The sequence below is a fragment of the Anopheles ziemanni genome, chromosome 3, assembly GCF_943734765.1.
Source record: "Anopheles ziemanni chromosome 3, idAnoZiCoDA_A2_x.2, whole genome shotgun sequence".
Lineage (NCBI taxonomy): Eukaryota > Metazoa > Arthropoda > Insecta > Diptera > Culicidae > Anopheles > Anopheles ziemanni.
In genome coordinates, this window is record NC_080706.1 from 74267954 (window position 1) to 74293200 (window position 25247).

At 42.6% G+C, this 25247-nt stretch overlaps 1 protein-coding gene and 5 non-coding genes across 6 annotated transcripts in view; 2 read left to right on the forward strand and 4 right to left on the reverse strand.

Moving 5' to 3' along the window:
• Positions 1–22083, forward strand: part of LOC131285458 (Krueppel-like factor luna) — a 102530-nt gene extending 80447 nt beyond the window's left edge. The window contains exons 4-6 of the mRNA XM_058314314.1: positions 19036–19144; positions 20456–21717; positions 21911–22083. Coding sequence (XP_058170297.1) covers positions 19036–19144; positions 20456–21717; positions 21911–22083 — 1544 coding nt within the window. The remainder of the gene's footprint in view (positions 1–19035; positions 19145–20455; positions 21718–21910) is intronic.
• Positions 13121–13192, reverse strand: Trnad-guc (transfer RNA aspartic acid (anticodon GUC)). Its single transcript has one exon. It is a non-coding gene; the product is annotated as a tRNA-Asp (tRNA).
• On the reverse strand, positions 14149–14220 carry Trnad-guc (transfer RNA aspartic acid (anticodon GUC)). The gene has a single exon. It is a non-coding gene; the product is annotated as a tRNA-Asp (tRNA).
• Positions 15185–15256, reverse strand: Trnad-guc (transfer RNA aspartic acid (anticodon GUC)). The gene has a single exon. It is a non-coding gene; the product is annotated as a tRNA-Asp (tRNA).
• On the reverse strand, positions 15680–15751 carry Trnad-guc (transfer RNA aspartic acid (anticodon GUC)). Its single transcript has one exon. It is a non-coding gene; the product is annotated as a tRNA-Asp (tRNA).
• On the forward strand, positions 21788–21858 carry Trnag-gcc (transfer RNA glycine (anticodon GCC)). The gene has a single exon. It is a non-coding gene; the product is annotated as a tRNA-Gly (tRNA).
• Positions 22084–25247: the final 3164 nt, after the last annotated feature.

The window sequence follows — 25247 nt, forward strand, 5'->3', positions numbered from 1 at the left end:
TAACTGCCATTTGCGGCCCAAGCGGTTCAAAACACGGTTGAGAGAGTTCACTTTTTCCCGCCCCGGACCGGACGCGAACAAATGCGAATTGGCGCGCAAGCCAATTATATCGAGCAGGCAATAAATGTGAGCTGCCGGTCAATCGGAATCGTTCGACGTTTCATTAGGCGTCTAATGACCGCAAACAGACGCATAACATACATGTTCTACGGTACGTTCCGTATGGCGATAAGGTCGCACGGGAACTAATTCCATCAATTATGATTCGTAAGCTGTAAGCGAAAATTATAATCTCATTTGAAACAACATTTTATTACTAACCTCAACCGTTTCAGGATTAACCAGGCTTCTATAGAATGATCAGTAAATATTATAAATTCATTCCAAAAACTCAATTATTCTAGTAGCTGTAGCTGTTTTTAATAGTTTCAGCAATTTTATGTATCTACGTTCCAATCTATTATACAGTTTAACTTTTTTTGTATTGTTGTAGTTTTGTGTACACTAAAAACTCCATCAATACTGAACCGTCGCTTCTGAAAATGTCTTCATATTATCTTTAAGCTCTGCAAACGTTGATTGAAGATTTGTTCGATCATTGTTTTAACAAAAATAAACATCAATCAGCACATGAATGTATCGCTGGCCACTGCTGTAATTCAATGTCAAAGTATATTCATCAAAGGTTATACAGCAAGGTTAATACGGGAGAATCGCTGAAATTTCAATCATTTTAAATGGATTTTAATCATTCAGTTAAACCTATCAAAACAAGAAAATATCATGAAATAAAAGGTTATGTCCAGAACTGATTTTCGACCGATGCTCCTAGAAGTGTTTTGAATAAAGTTTTGTCGGCTAGGGTCAAAGCCTTACTTTTGAATAAACGTAAATAACTCTCAAGAGTTAAAACACAACTTTTTTCTCCACCCCTTCTTTCTTCTTTTCCAAGCATTCCCTGGACGTTAAACTAGTAATATATATTTTTCCAACCATAAACGTTCTACACATTCCTTATGCAACGACATAACAAGCAATGCTTTAAAACAAACATGTCTCCAAAGATAAACTGAAGCCTGCAAACAAGAACGGTTGAGCCGGCGTGTAACCGGCACCGAAAGACAAGTGCACAAACGCATGACACACATTTCAGCATCGGCCACTCAATTACTCAAATCCCAGAGCGCCTTTCCTCGGCCCCCGGCCGGTGCCGGATTAAGATTGATCGATTGAGCCATTGATTTTCGCCATAGTTTCGACACGGCTGACCGACCGGACTAAAAGGACCGTCCCAGCAGCTTATCAACGTTTCCCACGGTGCGGGCTCGCAGGGAAAAGGTCTGTACGAGTACGAGTACAGACACAGTCCGTCCGCTTCTTCCACCGGCGGGTCGTGTACGAAAAGTCGAGCAAATACAAATGGTACTCTCATGAATTTTCCATCCACCGCCTTGGGAATGGGGCTGTTTTCCATTCGCTCGTTTTGGGAGGAAGAAATCGGTCGAAACGTTGATATAGGGTTGAGATATCCCAGGCAAGGCTTTAAATATTCTACCTTTGTCTGGCGAGTGTCCATGTTGGAGAAGCAGTTTGGTATCAATTTGATTTGAGAAGGGCCTGACTTCCGGTGATTTCTTACTTCGTTTCTCTAATTTCTCTTATTTTGAATCGTTTTCTTGATGATTTGCGACAAGGAAGAGCGCGATTACGTCTTACAAGGTATCCGTAACCTAAGCTTTATAAGAACACTGGACGATTAAAGCCGCCTATAAGCTATAGGAGAGGTCTACTGTGACTCACCTCCGTGATTGAAATGTTCACCAAACGTAGAGTCCTAAATTGTTCCATGACGAATAACGAGACCGCACTCATCGAATACACATCACAATCGTTTCGAACATCGAGCAGCTTCGCGCTACCGAATACACTCTCTGAATGCGCGGGCCCATAGGGCGCCCTGTTGCCCGGGTGGCCAACTCCACCGGGTAGCAGGGTGGGCCGAACAAATTGCGATAGTGATCGAACTAGGTCCAGAAGTGGATCAAACTTCACTTGACCTGGCGCACAACACAACGTTTTGTGGTTTGTTACGGCGCGGATCAACACCGTCTGGTGACAATGGAGTGTTCGGGAACCGTTCAAGGGTTTGTCCTCTCGTTTTCCGAGCTTGACAGGTTAGGAAGGTAGGGTGGCGATGCTGCCACGTGCCATGCTGTTGGACCCCTTCGAAAGAGGTCAAAAGTGAGATGATCGGCTGCCGATGGCAAACACTTGCACAAGGGCGCACGCCAAGAAACTTGAAGAGATCGCTCCATTCAATCAATAATCAAATTACGCAAACGAAACAATGGACATGTGGACAACTGTATCGAACATACGCCATCTAAGATTGCTCTCGTAGCGATTGTGAATGTTTTAATTCGTTTAATACTTTTAGCGAAAACATATACCTAACTGAAAATTCGTTCCTTACAATGCTGCTTGTCATATTTATGCGACAGATTGAAACAATCCTGACAAACAACAAAGGTATTTTAGATTAAATTACAGATGTGACGTGTTCAGTTAGCTGTAGTAATAATGCACGTTTACGTTTCTAAACTTTCTACTAAGAGAGAACTTTCGTTCGAAGATCGAGATTTTTTAAACGTTGCAAATTGTCCCTTCTCACTCCGTACATAATACATTATTTTTATGGAAATCATACAATGACTGTGCTAATCTCAAGAAAATTACATAGAGAATGAAGATAATAGAATATAGAATATAGAAAAGATTATAGAATAAAGATAATAGATAGCTAATCTAAAGAAAATTACGTAGAGAATAAAGTAAAGATTGTATAATGAAATGCAAATTTGTAAGAAGTAAAATGATTTTTTTTAAATAAAAGTGTAAATGATGATTTACTGGTAAGTCAAAAACACACAGAAATCATCATGTTTTGCAAACACTTTAAATTTTTAGTTTTTCTTTTAACGCTTTTTTCGAGTTTCCTATATTTAAAACTACATATTATGCAACAAACACCTTATATTTTTTTCTTACATTTTTTATCTAATTCTATCATTTTTATCATTCCTAGATTAGAAGGCTGTTAATGTATTGTCCTATTTGGTTTCTTCCAACACTTTACAAAATATAAAAGTTATATGTTATATTCAAATTCTTGGTGGTGTTACTAAAGGGAAGCTGTCGTTTATGAGTGTTTGAAATATTTGCAATCATTATCATTCACTGCAAACTCGATCTGAGGAATACACTATTCGGTAGTTCAACACATTGCGAATCCATGTAGGTATATTTCACATCGATTAAAAATTACGACGTCCATTTAGGTGAACGCACAAATCCAAACCAAGAACCTGGCGCACATTCGTGCCAAAAGCGTGACCTCACGGTGGAGAGAACCTGCTAAATGGATTTCTGTACCATTTATTAGCTCATTTGACTTGTAATCGCGCCGCTAAGCGGTTCGAATGCTCTCCGCAAAACGGCGTACACGATGCGTTAACCCTCAGGGACGGCCCTCCATCATCGGGCGAGCTGCTGCGAATCGGAAAAACATATCATTTTACATTTTAATTAATTCATTACGCTGACTAATGAGAGTGGCATTGGTCGTGTTGTGTGCTGCGCCGCAAACAGTCGAGCCGATGTCAGAGATGTAACTCGGAACGGGGTCTCGTCTAATTCCGCTTCGTTCTGCACGTTCGAAGCGCAAGGGAAGCTTTAGCTGCGGCGGCTTTCCCAAAAGGGTTGTGTTTTTATGCTTCGAAATATTGTCTTGTAGTTTTTTGTTTTTCTTCATTTTCCTACAATTCCGGTGGAAAGTCGGTGCTGACACTCACGTTTAGCGTTTAGTTTAGTTTAGCGGCACACATTCGCGCAGTCCACGTGCGGGGAACGCCAGGGCGAGGATAACAGTTTATTGGGCAAATGAAAAATTTATTGAAAATCGCCATCGAATTGGTCGGGACAGCTAGTGCCATGTCCGACTTCTATCGGGCGAACAGGTTTTCATCGTCGCTTGTCGAGTTTTCAGGTGCACGGAAAACGTAAAGGCATTTGCCGGTTCCCGCGTGATGCAAGTGCAGATGAAAGCGATCCTGAGGTGAGGATGACGCTAGGCAATAAGTTCGCCCTTCCGAGCCATTCACCTGCAGCGCAAAACGAGAGCCGCTGTAGCTCGCGCGTTGCCTAGAGGTCATGTTCGCCCGAAGAAGTACACCCGAGAAGAGTGGATAAGCGGACTGGATATCATTTGCAGGCATAAAAAAAAAATACAAGTGTCTGGTAATAAATCTTCCCGGAGGGCATGGAACCGGACCGTGGCTGTGCGAATGTTGGGTTAACTTTTATTTTGTCAACAAAACCCCAACGGAGACAGCGCCTCAAGCGGCCCGGGGACGGTTTGGGAACCGTAATTTGTAGGCGCAGATAAACCTGAAAGCAAAGGCTCAATTATGTCAACACACAGGCGGAGGGTGATGATGGTCGCAGGCGCTTAAGACTATTTTAATCCGGATTAACACGAAATTTGAGGCAAAACGCTTTTCTTTTTGCGATACATCTCGGGTTGAGCGAAGCGTGCGGAAGATTTATTTTCACCGGGCTATCGTTTCGCGCTAATTGGTGTATCTGTTGCTAATTGCGCTAATGACGATTATTCTCTACCGACGGCGATGCACTTCTTCTAAAAGTAATGCTTACACTTTTCTTGTTTCATTTTCCTTCGTTTTCATTTGCGAACTTTGCTTTCCAATTCGTTGCATATGCGAGGTTCAAAATTCCTCTGCCAAATCACTTATCACAAAACGATCTTTGGGTAGAAGTAAAACAATTAACAGTAAGTACACAATCATGTTTTATCTTCACACTATAAATTTTGCTTTGCAAGGACAACCTTCAACGGTGAAGGTGACAAGTTGGTGTAATTAGCTATGCTTGAAGCCAATTCATTTCGACCGGTGCGTAATTAACACGAGTGGAAGGAAACTTAAAAGCAAACTATTTTTTTTTTGGCTCAAAAGATTTTCGAAGGACTACTTAGAAAAGCACTTCAATGGTTTGCAAAACCCATCAACTGTGATCGGTAAATGTATCGTAACATTACAACCAAGGGTGCTGGAGTATCGAAATGCATACAGCTTGTTTTTTTTCTCCAAACGGTGAAAAAACATACACAAACTGCTACGTTATGGCCACCAGCATAGCTTGATGTGGCACATGATCCACGGGAAGCAAATAAAGCCATCCCGATGCGATTGCGAGCAGGGCCGGGAAATAGTTACAGAGCCCGCGTGCGCGCGCGCGCTCATGCAGATGGATTATTGTCGTGCTTTCTTTTTTTTATTGTTTTACTGCCTAACATCGCTACGTCTTTTACCGCACAGCCGATCATCAAAGCCGTGCGCGGCCGTCTTTGAAGCTGTTTCGATTTTTACTTTTTTCCCGCTCCCGCGCCGCCGGAATGAAATTCCCCCCAAAATGCTTTCCTAGCGCTCGCGAATTGCTCGTGTGGCCCGCTTTGTCCGGGCATGAGGCGGTACCTTTCCCCTAACATGACATTCATGTTTTACACAATGGCCGGCTCGTCGAAAAACGCAACATGTGGGCCCAACGCTGGAGCCAAACAGATGGACACCTGTCACTTTGGGTGGGTTGTATGGGGCGAGGTTAGAAAAAAAAAGTCCCACCGCAGAAAAGAATGAGGAAGAAAAGAAAAGTTGTTTTTTTTAAGAAATGCAAAATTAATTTTTTTAAATGCTGAAAAAGGTGAATCAACAAATATTAAATTATGTTTTATAAAAGCTACCAATAATCTTATTTTAGTTGCCAAAAGTTGCCAAAAAATGTACAACTGGTAGAAAAGAAAGCTGTAAAAGGAACAAGTTATCGTTGGAATTCAAACACTTTCAATATCAACACTATATCAAAGATGTCAATAAATTAAAACCGTAAAACAAATGCAAAACTCTTGAGCTATAAACATAAATTAAAAAGTTTATACTCTGATTAGAAATCAAAACGTTATATTCAACGCATGATAATTGTAGTTTTTCCCTTCAAATCATGCTAACAGTATAAATTAAAAGTATTAAATATACTATTTGTTACAACTCTGATTAGAAATTCAAAACATGAAAATTGTAGTTTTTATCTTACAAATAATGTAGGTACTATAAATTAAAGTATTATAAATATGATATCTTCCAACTCTGATTAGAAATTCAAAACGATATATTCAAAACATGAAAATTGTAGATTTTATCTTACAAATAATGTAGGTACTGTAAATTATAAGTATTAAAAATATGTTATTGGTCCATCAAAATATAAAACAAAATAAAATACTGGAAAAACACATTGAAATTTAATCAAAAAAGATAGAAAACATTGAAATTCCAACAGAATAGACCAAACTGTATGGGATGGTTTTGAAGGCTGGAGGCAGGCATCTAAACGCAAACACCCGAGTTATAACTCATCTTGTCGAAGCTGTCTCATTCCATCAACCTTTCAAAACACTCGCTGAATGTGCACGCTATCTTCCAAATTTGCTGACTTCATGAATAATTCCTTCGCTCGGCGCGGTCCCAGGATAGGAACGCACGTTCGCGACCTTCGACAGCGCACGTCTTAGATCCACTGCGCAACTCTGAGCCGAGTGCAATGGAGACGACATTAAACAAGTACAAGAGAAAAAAATTGGTATGACTCCTAATGCACACACACGCACGCACGCGAGCGCACCGCACGCTATAATCCAAAAACAAGCAGTCATTTTACATGGACCCACCTTTTTCGGGCGGCCCGACCAACGGAAAGCCACCCTTTACCCGGACCTAGGGAGTCTTTTGAAAATTACAGACCCTAAAGCCGACGCGAACGGTGTACGCGCGTTGCGTGGTGGTGGGTTGGGGTGGGCGGGAAAAATCTGTTTTCCCAGTGCGCGGCCCCTACGGCCCTGGCTTTGCGCCGTATCCGAAGGCGCATCCAAATACGCAAGTGTCAAAACGTCGTTCAATTCACTGATCATTCCAAGCGTGTGGTTTTTTTTCCGTATTCCTCTTTTTTTTCCATCCTCGCGAAGGATGAGGGACCGTGTACGCGATAATGCCTACCCTTGGCGTCGACACCACTTGACGCAAGATTTGCACACATTTTTGCGCCCACCCTCTTACCTCCTCCCTCGCCCAAAGCCGACCGCAAATTGACCGATTTCAATTAGGCCGCAAATTCGCCACCGTTACTTGCGACTGCGCCCGGGTCTGTACTTTTGTGGGCGCAAATGGGGTCCCTCCCGGCCGCGCGGAGTCTTTGCCGGGCTGCTAGAGGGACGCCTCCTTTCGATTATGGAGGCGTTTGGCGGGTTTGGGCAGCGAGTTGCGCAAAAAACAAACGGGACCCCGTACGAGGCACCGGTCCAGCCCGACGGAACAGGTGTGTAATTTATTGCCCGCCACTAAATTTGGACGATGTTTTATGGGAGGATGAGTTTTTTTTCGGGGTCGCCGGTAAGCAAGTTTTTGTTCGTGTGGAACCACCTCCAATACCCTTGAGATGGTATTTTGCATGATGTAGCAAAACGAAATCACTATGACCTTCTGATAACGCCAAGCTTATGCGTGGAGTTATCCGAACGGAGGTACGCTTCGTTTTGAAAGCCGTTGGCTCAATCTGCTTTGAAGAGGCATTCCAAAAAGAACAACTGAACGCGGAACTCATAAATGATGTAACAAACGTATTCATCTCCTTCGAAAATATTAATACTAATTTTGCTATTATTTAGCGTTTAATACAGAATAGCAGTATTCGTGGGATATAATTTCCGGCCACTCCACTACCCTTAAACTAATTCGAGTTGCCAACCACATTACAAATGCTAAAATAAATCACAAATCTTCTGCTATGGCTTTAATAGATATTGAAGCCTTCGATGGCACGACGATCTGATTCATAGGCTATTTAAATTAAACTTCTCTATGCTCCTTATCAAAATGGTACAGAGCTACTTCTCCAAACTTTCAAGTTTTTTTGCATGACATGTACTCAAACATATTTGATTTCTCTGCAGAAGTTTCATAAGCAAGTATCTTAGGCCCCACACTATATAATACTTCTGATATTCCCTCCTTATGCCGATAGCATCGCCTTTATTTCTACCAGCAAAGAACGAAAACCTTGATAAGTAACCTGCAAGTGTATTTAGACATGTTCTACGATAAAGTACAAAAAAAAGCTTACAAGCAACAACCTAAACATTACTCAATCTTTGTTCAACTCTTTAAGAGAAGTAAGTTATTTTCTTTTCAGCTGTCATCCTGTTAAGGAAAATCTCTACACATGTCACACAAGTTTCAAATTTCCCTTTAATAATGAATAAAATTTGTGTGATATAAATAGAACCCCTGTTGTATAAAACTCTTTCGTTTAAAAAATAAACAAGCCTTCATGTAAGACCTTTTTGAATTGACCGAATAAAAACCGTGTCAGCATTAGTACTTGATCACACTCACAATATTTAGCTAAGAGACTTCCGAAACTTTGCGCTCAGCAATCAATCATTTATTTAATTTTTCATCACTGGTTTACGAAGAGGTTTTTGGAAGAGAAATTGTTGCCAGCACTTCATGTGCGGCACTTGTTGTAAGCGCAAATTATACCCTCTGTGTCGAAGTTCACCGAATCTTGAGGACTATGTGGGAGTATCGACCCAGCTGCGTTGAGGGTGATCATTAAGACCCTCCCCACCGGGAGCAAATAGGTTGTTAATGGGTGCGTAGATGGAACTTTTTCTTTAAATACGCGATGTATTTCGGTTCAAGCATGAAAAAATCGGGGTCAGAAGGTTTGTAAAGCTATGAGCATAGAAGTACAGTAGATTGATCCATTAGAATGAAACAAGATTAGGTTTGATATCTAAAGCTTCTCGTAAAGCATGTTTGCTCCATAACAACAAACATACTGAGCACCATGTTTATACAGTATCTTCTACGTATCGTAAGATTCATTAAGTTGAAGATAAATTTGTTTTATGCTTGGAAAATATAAACGCTACTTGCAACTAAAACTAACCCATTTGTCAACCAATTATTAAAATCGGTTAACTAAACGTCTTCCAGCCAATGTGAAATCTAACTCATCTTTTCCGCAGAAGCATGGCTAAATAAACAAACAAATTGAAAACCCCACCGGTAGGGTTGCAAATACCGAGGTTCATAATTCGTCAGGGATACGGTGTTTGCTCGTTGATAAAACGTTTAAATAGCACTTGGCTGCAGCTGATCCACGAAATCACGACCCGCGCGGAACGCTGGCTTTTCTCGCCTCAAGGAACGCGACATTTTTTGCGACGAGGCAACACCTCTGTGGTGGAGGGAAAAAAGAAAGAAACCCTTGTTTCGCGTTTGCATATATATGCATTACAAATGTGGCAGCCGAAGGAGCGATCGTGGAAGGTAAAGGGAAGGTTTCTCCTCCCTCGGGGAGATAAAAGTGATAAAATGTTACATTCGTACTTTGGCAGAAGGGCTGCAGCTGGGCGCGACCGGGAGGAGACGGCAAAGTCAACCATCGTGACCTGTCGCACCCATCCCCGCCCGCCCTTTCACCCCGATCGGACGCCCTTACCACATGGTTCGTGTTTTTCTTCGTATCATCACCATCATCATCATCGTCGTCGTCGTCGTCGTCGTCATCCCGGTGGGATTGAGCAGACGCGCCGGCGAGCGCAGGAATCTTCTCGAAAAAGTGAAAAAATAACCCCATACCGCTCTACCCCACACCGCCTGAGGGGGTTGGCAGACAGATCTGACCAAGATCTGGCAGTGTGTCACGTCACGACAGCAACGACGACGACGACGACGACGAAGAGAAGAACACCACCTCGCCCGGGAAAATGGGAGACAAAAAGGCTAACGGGTTTAAATTTATACGCGCCACCCGTTGATGGGGAGGAGGAGGGCGGTAGACCGGGGAAAATCTAACGAGGCACGGGAAGGATGGTACATTGTAAAGTGCGGCTCACGAGCGACACGAAGGCGGACGCCGATGGAAAAGACATTTGTTTTTTGTTTATTGTCTGTTTCCGCGTGTTGTTGTTTTGTCGTCAGTCATGTTCGAATCTGTCATCGGACCTGGCCCTACTGCGATGTTGGTTGTTCGAGAGCTAAGGTAAGGAACGCTAAAAACTGGTTAACATACTGTGAAGTGTCATTAGAAGACAACAACAGCAAAAGATTTAATACATCAAAAAGATTTTTAAACTTTTTGACATAGTATATTTAGAACAAACATATTAAACAACGTTGACAAATAAACTTTTGAAATCTAAGCGATCATGTGTGATGTTTTTTTTGTAAACTCTGTTTCATCATCAAATGTTCCCAATTTAAACCCAATTCTTTAACGATTTTAGAAGAGGGTTTCATTAATTCCTCTTGTTAGGTTAGTTGATTCTTTGCTAACTTTTGTACCTTTTGGTTGTTATTAAAACAATGAATTAGATCGGTTTTCTAAGCTATAAAGTTGTTATTAATTTTCTACTTGCAATTTATACAATGCAAATTTAATTAATTTTCTTCCCTAAACCTTTGCTTCTCTAAATAAAATGAAAAATACTAAAGTTGCTAACAATGATTGAAAATTAACAAATATTCGGAGGATTGCGTTGAAACAATGTATAAATTGCAAATATCCGACCTCGTTTTCCATCAGAACTCGGTCTCTTTCAGTGCATCTCTCTGGATGTACACATTTGTCAACTCTTAAATTGTCTTTATCGTGCTCTCAAATGAAGGCTCCTTGAGTCGTTTGTTTTTTTTTCTGCTCTCAGCTACTGAGACTCTTTCGACGAAGAATTATTCATTTCAGGGGCAATTTTTCCATCGGGCAGCCACTTCTTCATACGGGAGAGGAAAAACAAACCCGGAAGCGAATGTGTGCGGGAACGATTTTTCACCCGACCCGAACACATTTCAATCGGATTTACATAATATTATTGTCCATCGATTTGAATAATGAAAATGTATTTTTCCTCCACGTACGGAGCCCTATCGGTAACGGATCTTGCGCCCTACCCACGCCGGTTTCCACGGTTTCCAGAAGATCGTGCCGGAGGTAAGCGAAACGGAGGTCCCAGGATTTGCAGGTGGAAAAAATGGAAAGGTCCTCTCGGGTAAATCGGCTGGCCACCATTCGTGGCGGAGATGGGAGACGTGTGCAGAGGGTCGGATTCACTTGGCATGACCATTTGGCTATCATGCCACCACTCGAGCACGACCCTGCATCCTCCCTTCCCGAACCGGTGGAAACTTTCTTCCCGGCGAAAGCACAAGAAAAACAAAACCCCCGCCAACAAACAAACACAAAAACGAAACGAAAAACATCTCCACTCGATCGTGCGAGCGAAGGTGAATAAAAGAAGATTTACAGCTTCAGCAGACCCAGTTGCGGAGGTGCTGGAGGAAATCCCTGCCCGTCCTGGCTCTTGAAAGACAAATAATCTATTCGCCGGCCGACGGATTCCGGACGTACCTCGTGGCGGAACTCGCCCGGGTAACAATGCCTGGTAACGAAGCGTAACTGTCACCGGCGGTGCCTACTTATGCCCCGGCATTCCCGGGGTTCCTCGACCGAAGGAATTGTCGTTAGGAGAGCTCACCTCCTCCTTCTCCTCGGGCCCACCAAAGAATGCCTTCTCCCGGTCTCCCAGGCGGATGGTTTTTGTTTGTCTTCTCTAGGACCGGCCAATCACTGGGAGGATCATTCCCGCAGCATCTTAGGTCTTGCGCTGCAAGCTGACGACACGCGGTGGTGACACGAATATTTTATGCGCTACCGATTGCTGCCGACTGATACTGGACGTTTCTGTTTTATTTCCTTCGCCAATCCCCGTCTCTTTTTGCGAATGCGAACCGCACCTGCATTGGTTGAATCTCAAGTCCCAACCAGTGGAGGAGGGCTGGGGAAAAAAGAAGTACAAATCTGTGCTGGAGGCGCACCGAAGATCCCGGGAGGAAATCATGTGCATTTTCTCTATCGCAGGATGGAAGATAGTCCACGGTATAGGCGCATCGTCAGCGTCGGACGTTGAAGAGATCGAATCCCCCATAAGCCGACCGGCTACGAGCCGATAGGCGAAGACGTGTAGAATTTCTTCAATTATCTCGCAACGGTCATCCGTTAGCCCGAGCTAAGAGCGGGACCCAGGGAGTTGGGGTATTTTAAAGCTTCCGTTGTTCGCCTTTCGCCGCCCGCTTTCTTGGGCGGCCAATTGTCGTCCGTATTTTTGCTCGTCAGGTGAGGTCGACAATTTTACGGTCCGACTCCAAAGAGTAGTGTTTCCGGAGTCCAGCGTAAAGGGGGGGGGAGGACCGTTTAGATCCTATCCTCGACCGTATATGTTCGCTCGTGTTCAACGTAACCCTTCGGAGGACTTCTGGTCAACAAATCAGGGGCGAAAAAAACCCCCCGCGACTACGTGGTTTGTCTATTGGGGATACCTTTAGTCCACAGGGTGAAAGAAACAGCAACGATCCGATCTAAGCTGCCTCTCCATAGCTCCGATCCGATCCGATCGTGGCGTGGAAAGGGATTTTTAGGGCAAAATCAGAGCCGTTTTACAAGCGTACTAAATTGCATCCATCCCACCGTGCGCCGTACCTTACTCCGGCGGTCCGGCAATTTACGCAATAATGCGTGCACGGATACGAATTTATGAGCATTCGACCCGGTCCGGCGATGTCGGCCTAGTTGGTTAAAGCGACCAGGCGCCCTCGGGACTAGACAACTCAAATTGTACTCCTCAATGTAACATGTTGGACAATTTAGCGCATCTTGTATGCAGAGGAAACTTTCTACCGACGCGAACCATTTCCTACCTCTTGCGAGCAGTACGAGTGAACGTAAACGAACCATTTTATTAGTCCCCCCAATGCAGAGTTACATAGTTTTGTAAGGTATCTAAATATGTTCGTTAATGCTTTTGCAGTGTTCTTACGATGCGTATAAAAGAGACATTTGAAACGATGTTTGTTCAAGAGCTCGCCAGAGACGCTAAAATGAAAACATGACCATGGAACTTGGCAAAAAGCGAACAAAAATTAATTTGTCTCTCCCCGACGGGGAATCGAACCCCGGTCTCCCGCGTGACAGGCGGGGATACTGACCACTATACTATCGAGGATGTTGATGGTGAAATTTGCACAATCTGAGTCGGTGCGCTAATTTGGATTCAAATTTGCGCAACTGGTTTGGATGATATCACAAATAAATCTATTTTAAACAAACAGTCAAATGTCTGAACAAATAAGAACAGCTAATACAGAATCGTGTACCCATAGAGTGAAAAAGTAGAAAATAATAATAGCAAACAATCTCCATGAAACAATAATCGATTGCATTTGGGTACATTTAGCAAAAAGTATTAAATTCCCCATGAACCTATTTTAGTTAACCATTTTTTTACAATTTATTTTTTCAAGTTAAAAAGAAGAAAATTGAATTTTAGCATAATTAATGATAAGTTTATTTTACAACCTTGTTTTGAATGCTTCCTTCATATTCATATTTCCTTAAAAGCGTATGTTGAATCTGTTAATGAAGTTTTTAAATGCCAAGAATACTTTGTTAGACTTTTTTATCTTTTATTTTCACTATTCATCCATCTACAATGTACCAATCTCGTGAAGCTGGTTCTGAGTTCCGTGGCTAAATAACATCTTTACTTCCACAATATGTGCATTCCAGTAAAACAATTCTCGGCACCATTACGAAACAAAATATGGTTCCCAATAGAGTACGCCATTAAAACCTTTCTATTGTAAAATAATTTGGGCAGACGAATTACTTCAAGCGTGATATAAAAAAGTAATGCATAGTGTAACAAAAACCAACATGTTCAAAAAGCGCGTATTTCAATGAAAATGAGTATAAAAATTAATGGTAAAAAGAGTAACTTTGAAATGTTTTATCTCATGTTTATCGGTTTCATATCAGAACATCAAAGCATCGTTTAATGTTCTGGTCCGCGGATTTGGGTTCTTTTTCATTATCTGGCCCCTATCAGGAAATGTTCCCAACCCCTGGTATATTGGATTGATGGGAGAAAGCATAGCTAAGTATATTTAAAAAAGTATTTACCTCCCCGACGGGGAATCGAACCCCGGTCTCCCGCGTGACAGGCGGGGATACTGACCACTATACTATCGAGGATACTGACGGAGGGGAGCCGATTTTGAGTCCGGCACCGCAGCATCCAATGTACCATTTAGCATTTTATGATATCATCTAAATTCTATTTAAAACCAAAATCTCACAGATGCACGATCCATTGTACATACAGCTGTGGTTGAGGGGAAGCTAAATAAAACAGGGTTATAGCGAGAAGAACGATAGTAGATGAGCAATCTGATTTTGATTGCATATATGAATAACAATATTCAATAATACATTCAGCTTTACTTACAACATGTAATAAAAGGAATGTTAACATACTAAACATTCTTTACTGCAAATATAAATTCTACAAAATGTTCAATATTTCGTCTGCAACTCAATTATCTCATTATTTTATTGGCTAAAAATATGAGATTGATTGACTAACATGAATTAATGAGATCCGTGTAAAGATGTTCTTAAAGACAAGGAACATTCTAGGAATAGTTCGAGGATAATGGACATGGATTAGCAAAACTAATGTCCTGCACATTTACTAATATAGTAATTTTGCTTAACATTATTTTTCCTGTCTTCTGTCCGACAACATTTCAAGATTGTCAATTTTAAAACGATTTAAAAAATATTCAATTGAAAAGTAAAAAAATAAATTACTTGTCAATACACAATTATATTCGTGGAAAATGATTCTCTTAAAAAGTTATTGATGGTTTCGCATAAAATGAGGTTTTGAAAATGAGGCTTTTGTCACAGTAAACTTTTCAATGGAATAACATTTAGGAAATTTTTCTAATCTTGACATGACGCAGCTTGTCATTCCTTGCTTAATTAATACTTATGTGACGCTACAATCGCTGAGCGGTCTTAGCCTGACGAAGCTCATGGAGCCGCGCATCCAGTCTATAATTTTGTTGAGCAATATTAGGAGATGATCTCGAATCCCGTTTGTTATACAATTAGTATTTTAGGGATGTTTACATCAAAACAAAATATACTATTTCTCCACGACGGGGAATCGAACCCCGGTCTCCCGCGTGACAGGCGGGGATACTGACCACTATACTATCGAGGATATATGCTAAGATTGAACTTGTGCAACAACCGAAGTTTTTGAAACTCACATATTTGACGAATCTATAAATAATGAAAAACAAAATAACTTCATCATCAGTTCTCATACAAGTTGCAGAGGTTAGAAAGTTGGTCTGTCTATTTTGTAAATACAAGAAGTATCATACAGAAATTTTAAAACCAGTTGGACATGTCTTTATATTAAAACTTATAGTAAATTTTAAATCCTCCCGTAAAGTAAAACAAGTTGATATGATATATGATGGTCTATAATCTTGATTGATGCAAACGGTTGTTTTGGGTTCGTATTTTGACTTTCTTTTTGTTTAAGATGGATGATATTATGATGAAAGGATAAGAAGCGATCTATGGCATACAAGTCCTAGTATAAGCACTACTAACACTACTAAAAAAAGCCTCTTTTCTCCCCGACGGGGAATCGAACCCCGGTCTCCCGCGTGACAGGCGGGGATACTGACCACTATACTATCGAGGACGTTGTATACCTTATCGTCTGATTACAACCGATCGGCCATAATTTACCCGGCGTAAACGTGGTACCATCATCGTTGCAGCCGGTAAGCTTAAACAAATACTGGCAGCAGCATCTATTTATCATCGGCCACTTATCGCTTATCGTCCCCCCAAACGGTGCCGGTTGTGTTTTGGAAAGCAAAAGTTCCTCCGTTCGCATCGTTTTACCTTTTCGCTCATTTTAATGCCCCTCGAAAGTACGATTTACGCCGCTGCTCGTCCTTTAGCGTGTTGCCTTTCCCTTGCTGATGGGTCGAGTGAAAATGCGCGCGCATCACCATCATCATCATCATCATAATCATCCCAACGTTTATGCTGTACACTGCACTCTCTCGCTCGAGTGCCGCCGAACATCAGAAGGGAGCCTGACGTTCCCAAACTGTCCCACCATCTCCATTAGGTTCCCATTATGAATGCGTCTTCCCGCCGTAAGGAGTGCACTTATCGCCGACTCGGTGCAAGCCGTTTATTCGAAATTAATAGTTCAGTAAGTCGGTCATAATCGCGCCTCGACCGCACTGAAACATATTTATGCTGCTGAATCTGCAAAAGTGAGCAGCGCAATGGCATCGCGAGTTCTTATCCTTTCTCGTTGGACAATTTTTAAACGTTTAATTTTTTAGTACCGAAAACCTTTCCCCGAAAATTGCTATCTCGCGCCCGCTCGACCTCGACGAACATTTTGTGTTTTTTTTTGATGCGCCAACCAAACTGCCGCCGATCGACGGCTTGACCTCTCGAACCTCACTCCCCGATCGGTGGCCATCGGATTTTATTTTATCGCCAATATCATTCCATCGGCGAGCGCACAGTGTGCGATTGGAGCAAGAATTATGACCGCCCCGGAGATTGGACGCTCAGGTGGGAATGTTGCCGAGTTTCCCAAAGTGCCCCATCACCGATAAGCCTTTTCGGTTGAATCCGCCGTCCGGTGCGATTCGGTTTGTTTGCTTCGTTTTTGTCACAATCTTCATGGCATCGGGAGATTGGTTTATTGTCACATTTGAATATTTAAGTTTTGTTTTTGTTTTTTGTGTTTTGCTTCGATCAACCAAGGAGGTCAATAGGGTGCATCGTAAACGAACGGCACTTCTTTTAGGGTCGGCATCGTGTGAAATTCCCTTCGAAAGTACAATTCACGTGTTTTTCTTTCATCTTCCAATCGTTCTCTTGAACTAGTTCATGGAGACAAAATTCTAACAATTTCAATTTTTAACGATAATTAAATAAACAATTTAAAGTGAAAATATTTGGGTTTTTTTAACATAGTAAACAACAAATGACAGCAGAAAGCAAAATAATATGCAACATATTAAGGACTCGTTAATTTTAATTAATAAAGGTTATGCCTATGATCGTGTATCCGCATACATTCTACATAAGGCTTTAACATGTGATGAAAGTCTCCACCACATAAAATTCTTCACTTTATTTCTACTCCAACAAGCACGTGCTAATAAAAAGATCAAGATAATAAAAATATCTTCTGGTGTCAAAATGACAAACTTATGTTATGCCCTGCTTCGGAAAGAATCGGAATCGGAAAAAAAGAACAGTGGCCATGTCGTTGGGTCACATCGATAAAGACCGATGAGAGAGTATGATACTAGTGAGCTTGCGTTGATCGAAATAAAATCAAACAAGAGATCATGATCAAGCCGGGAACTCCACAAGAAATGGAAATCTGTAATCTTCACCTTGTCGTACGTTGGTTATATATGGCGTTGAAGTGCAAAAGCATGAATATTTGTTTCGCTTTTTGCTAAAGGTTTCAAATGGCATGAAACAAATATGCGAAAGGGCTATTATAGTTTTTGGGGATGAAAATAAATTTTATGTTAAAGTAATGTTGTCTTTTTCTACCATTTTTAGACACAAAACAGTGAAAAAATCTTTCCAAAAACTCCTGCCAATCTTTCCCACAATTACAAGCGCCGCTTGAAAAATCATTTCGAAACAAATGTAAAGCATCCCTCGGATCCTCAACGATCGTACGGCCTGGGACTGACGACTTCGTTGACCAGCGTGTGGTCATTATTTATGTTAATGCTTGCACACCACTGTTTTGTCGCATGCATCGCATGCCCGTCTGCCACTGCCGGCGTGGGTCATTTGTTTTACTTTTATTTTATTTTTACCCGTTCCACCCTACCTCCCGTGGGCGCAATTGCCGCAATAATCTACCCGCAATCTGGCAGAAAACTCACAAAAGCTCCCATTTGCGTTCGGGTGTGCGCGCGCGCGCAAACCGTTCGTTTCGTCATTTGCGTCCGTCGGGGGTTCCGGGGGGGAGCATGATGGAGTAAACGAACGAAAATGAGTAGAAAAAAAGTCCAGATTTAAAGCACAAATGGTATTTGTCCAACATCGGTTTCTCGCGGGCATGTTGCTGGTTCGACGGAGTAAATGTAACTTTTAACGGTCCAAGTTTACGGTCGCGGATCTCCCCGAACGGATCTCCCAGACGAATGTACCCGCGGGGAGTTTGAGTTTATTATTATTATTAGCTTTTTTTTCCTCCCCATTTATTTATTGCTGGAAGTCGAAGCATCGCACGACCGCAACCTCCAATCGTGGTTCAGCCCCGCCGAACACTTTAAGCCCGCGGCTAAGCGTGGCGCGACTGCATCTTTTTAAATGCATCTCCACCTTGCTGCCGACGTCAAAAAATCTGCATTCGCCCCACGGGGTTTGTGTGAGCGAAAACGGTGCTCCACAAACGTCAGCCTGCGCCAGCCGGAACTCCGCCGACCCGCCGCCTTCGCCGGATTTGACGGATCGTGCGAAACACCAAACGGTGGTCAATTGACACTAAAGCGACTTAAGAAAGGACCGGACCCGTCACCGGCCGCCCGGATGATCATCAACAAGCGATCGAGTGCTGCCCCTATTTTGCGGCTTGATCCGTGACGATGATTCATGTCGCCAGTGCGCTGATGCAGTGCAGTGCTTAGGACACCTCCTTTGGTCGACTCCGACGGTCTAAGCTCTGGTCGCCACTGGTCAATGATACTCCAATAAACCTACACCCGTTCTAGCAAGGGCGCCCCGTTGTTGCTGTAAATGTCAGAACTCTTAAGACTCCCGATCGGTCCCTTTGATTCTTCGCGGCAGACATTTTCGTGCTGGAAGGCCAACCGGTGCATTCCCTTTTCTTCTAAATAGCCCATATTCTACGCCCCAACAAATCATCAGCGCTATTATTTGTGATGTTAAACGCCTGTTGTTTTTTTCCTTTCGTTCTAGATCTAAAGTCCACCACGGTTCGGATACGAGGCGGACTCCTGAAACGACCTCCACCGCCGCTCATCTCAACCCAGCACCTGCTAGCGTTAAGGCATAAGACGAAAGATTTGTAAGTTGCAAACATTCAGTATTTTAGTTTTCAAGAAACAATAACCATCCTTCATTATGGCGTAATTACTTATTTACTTTATTGGCGCTTCATCTGGTCAACTATGTCTTAGACCTAACTTAGGTCTTTCAAGACAGCCAAAAATAACTTTACGAAAAATCCATCGGATTATTTTCTTCTCGAACTCGGCTAAGAAGCTTTTGTCAGATTTGAACCAAGTCAAAGTTTCGGAGGCTAGTGTGAGCACTGGAACTATAAATGTCCGGTATACAACATATAGACAACCGAGGATGGGTCTTGTATGAGGAAGAGTTTTCTCAGATTTACGGACTTCATCGAGTACAGGAGTTAATTGAGTAATTGGTAAATTGAGCAAGAGCACATCTCTTACTTTAAAACTTTTATACTAGACTTATGGTTTTTCTAAGAGTTTTAACAAATTTAAAATCGGATATAAAAACACTCGTGCCAATTGTTGATGAACGTAAGATCTTCTGAAATCTTTTCTGGCAGAAGTAATTGTAGGGCTTGAAACATGGATTTTCGAGAAATAAATGAAATACAGGGAGCGGCAATGAAACTTGAAAGCTATTTTAAGGTAAAGTTCAAACATGTCATATCAGTTCTCATTTTTCTCATGATGTTCACTCTAGAAAATTAAGTATGTGATTTTAGAAATGATACTACGCAAATTAAGTCCCTTGTAAAACGAACAAGGTTGGACCCTTAACGACATTTTACTGCACTGCGACATTGCACACAGGTTTCCGATTGCATCATGGGTTTGAGCTCTTCCAGGGTCAGAAAGTTTGTCTTTTTAGAAATAGATATGAGCTAACTCCAAACAAGTCGCAGTTGTGTAAATGGCTTGACGGCGATCGTCCGCTACCCTTGTTCGGCTTATTTTGCCGACCCCTGGTGTAATGTTTGAGTTGATTTTGCAAAACCTACTGTAAAGAAGGTATTTGCATACATTCTCTTCGCCGAAGTAGAGTTGTCTTCGGAGCGTGTAAAGCCGGTAGGAGGATAGGTCGTAGGTGGAATATAATCCTCCAATAATCGGATGAATTATCGGGGGCCAAAAGGCTGCTGTATGAACGACAAGGCCGTGAACAAAGGAATAAACGATAAACCCAGATACGACCGAGTCGATGATTGTGGACAACATTCGTTCGGCTCAGTGCCTGATGAGGTCAATCTCTTCAAGCCTCAATTTTGTTCTTCGGTTCACGTGCGGTCGAAGCGATTTCGACTTGGGCCAAAGTTTTGTTTTTAAATCTTTCCCAATGGTTCTATTTGGTTCCGCTGCAGGTTTTTCTCACTCAACAACAACAACAACAATATCAAAGACGAGGAAGAAAATGGCGGCACGGATACGGCGACGACGACACTCGCAGCGGCAGCCGCCGCAGCTGCAGCCGCTGCTACGATCGCAGCCGCCAGCAGCCAAACAACGACCTCCGCCGGCTTCTCGCCAACGCACGCACACCACCTCCTGTCGACCCTGTGCGGCACCGGAGGAGGGGCCATTGTGCCCGCCGGTCACCGGCCGCCATCGCCCAGCAATGGTGGCGGAACGGCGCAGCTGGACGCAGCCACCGCCGACGCAGCCGGAACGGCCGCCCTCATCCTAGCCGACAACAACAATAGCATTAGTGTGAATAACAACAACTATCTTAGTGAAAGCGACCGTGAAACGAAACCGAGTACCTTCCGCGAGGCCTATCCTATCTATGGCACCTACAACTGTGTTCAGCAGCCGCCGCAGAGTCCTACGCATCATTCGACGGAGAGTCAGAAGGCGGCGCTAGCGGTGACGCCTCATCCGCATCATCTGTTTCCGACGCAATTCCTGCAAGCCTTCTCCATCCATCAACAGCAGCAGCAGCAACAGCAGGATGCATCGAGTAGCCATCGACGTAGCAGTCACTCGCCCCACACCACACTAGACCACCAGCTGCACGAACAGCTTCAGCAGCTAACGGCCGCATCAGTCGCCCACCCGCCGATGTCGAAGCTGTTGCCGAACCTCCCGGGTCACTTGGCAGCATCCATCGCCTCGCTAGCTTCCAGCCTGCCGAAAAACCATCCCCTCAGCGAATCAGCTACGGCGGCCTTCCAACGGTTGCTACAGCAGCCATTCGCACCAGTAGCATCGCATCCTTCCAGCAGCACCGGACTGTTCGGTCGCTCCAGGCCCAACGCCGGCAACAGTCCAGACCGCTACACGGGGAAGCTGACCGACCTGCGGCGTTCGAACAACGGCGAGCAACAGTCGGCGACGACTGCCGGTGTTATCAAACGCGAGGTGGACGGAAACGGGTCCACCTCCAACCCTCGCCATCAGCTGCAGCATCTAGAGTCATCTTCGGGACTGTTTGGAATCGGCAGCGAACACCACCCCCGTCACCATCACCCCCACCACCATCACCACCAGCTTCATTCACCATCATCGCTAGCGTCGGTGAAGGGGCTGACGAAGAACCGGAAAATCCACCGCTGCGACGCAACCGGATGTGATAAGGTGTACACGAAGAGCTCCCATCTGAAGGCGCACAAGCGAACGCACACGGGTAAGTTTGGTGTCAGCGCGAGTAAACCGCGAACCAACTGTACGCGCTTGAACACCCGTTCATCACCGAAGCATCGGTGGTTCAGTGGTAGAATGCTCGCCTGCCACGCGGGCGGCCCGGGTTCGATTCCCGGCCGATGCAGCTTAAATTATTTTTTTGTGTAACTTTTCTCTTTTTTCCTTCTCTTTATCAGGAGAAAAACCATACATCTGCACGTGGGAAGGTTGCGTTTGGCGTTTCGCTCGCTCGGACGAGCTGACCCGGCACTACCGGAAGCACACCGGCCTCAAGCCCTTCCGCTGCAAACTCTGCACACGTTCCTTCAGCCGCTCGGACCATCTTTCGCTGCACATGAAACGGCACTAACCTTGGCTACCGCTCTCAACAAACCCACCTTTCCGTTCCTGCCTGTGTCCACGATGTGCCAAGCCCGCGTAGAGGGTTTTTTTTGGAGGCGATATTCTGCGATTAAGATGCCACGAACGAGGCGCGGAAATAGATCAATAAAAGTAAAAAACAAGACAAGGAGCTCTCGTGCTGAGGAGAAAACACACACCGGAAAACTATCGATGAATCTCAATATTGTGTACTGCGGTTAAGTTATTGATAGGGATTTTACTACTTTTCTTTCATTTTATTACACTGTACTCTTTGTAAAACTGTTGTTAAAACAGAGCTATTAATGGTCGATAACATTCTCCTTCTTTCAACCGTGTAGCATGGTTAAACATGTTCTCTTTTTTAATTATTCAAACGAAGGCCCATTTCAGTAACATCAATTTGCATGCTTTCATGCTAAGAGTATTTGAACGCTTTCGTGCCCAGATATTATATTTTCTTCTCTTAAATCTTTCTAAGCTTAGTTTCTTAATGTTTTACTCGTAACTCGTAACACATCTTGCCAGCCCTTATCAACAACGATGGTAACCGAACATTCCTATGCGTGTAGTAGTGACAAGATTCGCGGGTGGATCATCCACGCACGAACGAAAAACGCACAAAAAATGCTCATTCTTTACAAAACGTTTGTCAGTAGCGAAACCATTCCATGGAGCCAGTTTTTAGGTTTAACTTAGTAAGTTAGCAAGCAAATACAGTTAATATTCGTTAGTCCGTTAGTTGCTACACTAGTGTTTAGTTTAGCAAAATTTGTACGTCTCTTTAGTTAGTATGTTTTTAGTAAGGCTAGCGAACACAGCAGCGTAATAGTAAACCGGACAAAACATGACATTAGATGGTCCTCAAGCCAGTGAATACTCGCTGTGTTCCCAGTGAAGCCAATCCGGAGATAAGAAAAATACACAAGGGAACAAACTCCGAAAACATGCTGAGATTGAATCGAGTGAGTCGAGGCGAGAAAAGAAAAGTGCAATGACGAAAAATCCCAAAATAGTGCAGTAAGTGACGGTTTTATTTTTTACATTCATTTTTAACTAGATTTGTTAAGCGTTAGCCTTTTTTGTTTGTTTCTTCCGTATTTTTTTTTTTTTTTGTTTAACTTGTTGTGTTGTGTAAGACGTGTTCATTGATGCGTGCCGGAGAGAGCCAAGCCAAGATCGTTATTCGATTCCTTAACGTAGTACAAGCTTAAGTAGATGCAAAACTTGCCCCACTCCCGATCCTAGATCCGGAAAGTGGCCAGTGTGTGATGAAGAGATTAGGTAATCCTTTTAAATAGGAGTGTTCAAATGTAGTAGACAACGGTGAAAAGACTTTCGAAAATCCCAGACCGACTTGCCAGATTGAATGATATTATTACACCTAGCAGATACAACATTTCACATCTTTCAATCATTAGAACTATTGGTAAAATTCATGTTTAGTTTTGGAAAAAAAAGTGAAAAATGTTTAAAAAATGAAAAATGTCACCGAAAGCCGACAAACAAACCCATCTGAAAAGCGAAATCGATGGCCAGGATAGAGTATAGCAAACAGTAAAGACAATCACAAGTAGAAGGAACCGAGCGCCAGTATAACTAATGTGTAACCGTTTCATGCCGTTTTGTTTTGAAACCTTTTCCCGTTGAAAATTGGTCCGTCCTGTGTTTTTATTTTTTATTTTAAATGATAATTCAATGTTGTTTCCAATCGGTAGCAATCGGAGAGCACGTCGGAATGTTTCCAAGAAAAGTTCTGTACGGCATTCAGCTACAACAAAAAGGATGTTCTCTCTGTATGGACATGAATTGTATTAAAAATGCGTAGCCGCATCCGAGGGAGCAAGAAACGTGGTGCTACTCACCTTCCTGTTACGAAACCGAATGGACAGCGTAAAAAAGCCAGTATTGTTTAATGTTTTATGTACGATTAAGTTTTATGTTTGTTTTTAAACTAGTTTTACCGCAGATATTTTCTTTCATTCCTTCTCATTTCCTGTCCCAACAGTATGTCGAAAATCAAAGTTCTGACCGAAGCAGCAAAAGCAACTTTTAATTCTCATTACACATTCCCTGTTTCTTTCTTTTTTTACTTTAGGATGAAAAATTGTAATAAATAACAAATTCGAAATATTCCTTAAATGTTGTTTTTGAAAGTTTTTATATTTGATTATGAAAGCCTGGTATGTCAGCGAATGAAAGAAAACAAGTCATACGAAGTAGGAAGTAAAATAAATGAACAAATTTGAACTAAAAACTTAACATTATCTATTAACGACATTCATTTGCTTCTTGAAACAAAAATATTTTCTTCACGAACTGGTAGTGAATTAGTTTTATTTTATTGAAGCCATCGGTTCACAACAACCGAAGCTTATCGCTGACGAATAATAGCATAAATGGAAGTAATGACAACCAAGCTCCTTTTCTCTATTGAAAAGTTGTTGATAACCAAAACATAACGATCACGTAAAACGTCCACTAATCACCATTCGACAACTCGTCACCGATTGATTTTTATTACATTTTTATTATATTTTTATTGTAATTTTCAGTTGTTTGTAGTTCAGTTTTCTTAAATTTTCTTTCAAAGCAGGTTTTCATAATGTAGAATATGTTGTAGTGTCATGGTTTGAATAGCCAGTTCATTGTCCATTAGATCCCGATGTTCCTAGGAAACATCTTCATCGTAGGCGTTCTTATTATTGCGCTTCGCTAATTCGTCTTTGCATATTTGTTCTTCTTTACTCTCCATTTTTCTCCCATTGCAGCCAACGTAAACCACCAAACATTTGTCGTCCTACATTTTTTTTGTCTCCTACCCTTCAACAATCTGCAGTCTAGCGTTTCCAGCATCTTACGTAAGCTTTCCCGTTTTTAGTTGTCCCTTGCGTGCCAGGCCGTCTTAGAGACATATTGCCACATATCGTCCTACAACTTGCCAGTTTCACCGTTCATCAATACGCTTCTGATCGCCATGTTGCCTTTTGTTTTTCGAAATACTTAGCACAAACCTAGCCAACAAAGCACTTCCCAACATACCGTTGCAAACTTATTCAAACTTATCCCGCCGTTTGGGTCGGCACCAAATACTTTAAGTTTTATTTTTCTAATACTTGCACCGAATTGCCTGCTCTCAACAATGTGCTACGT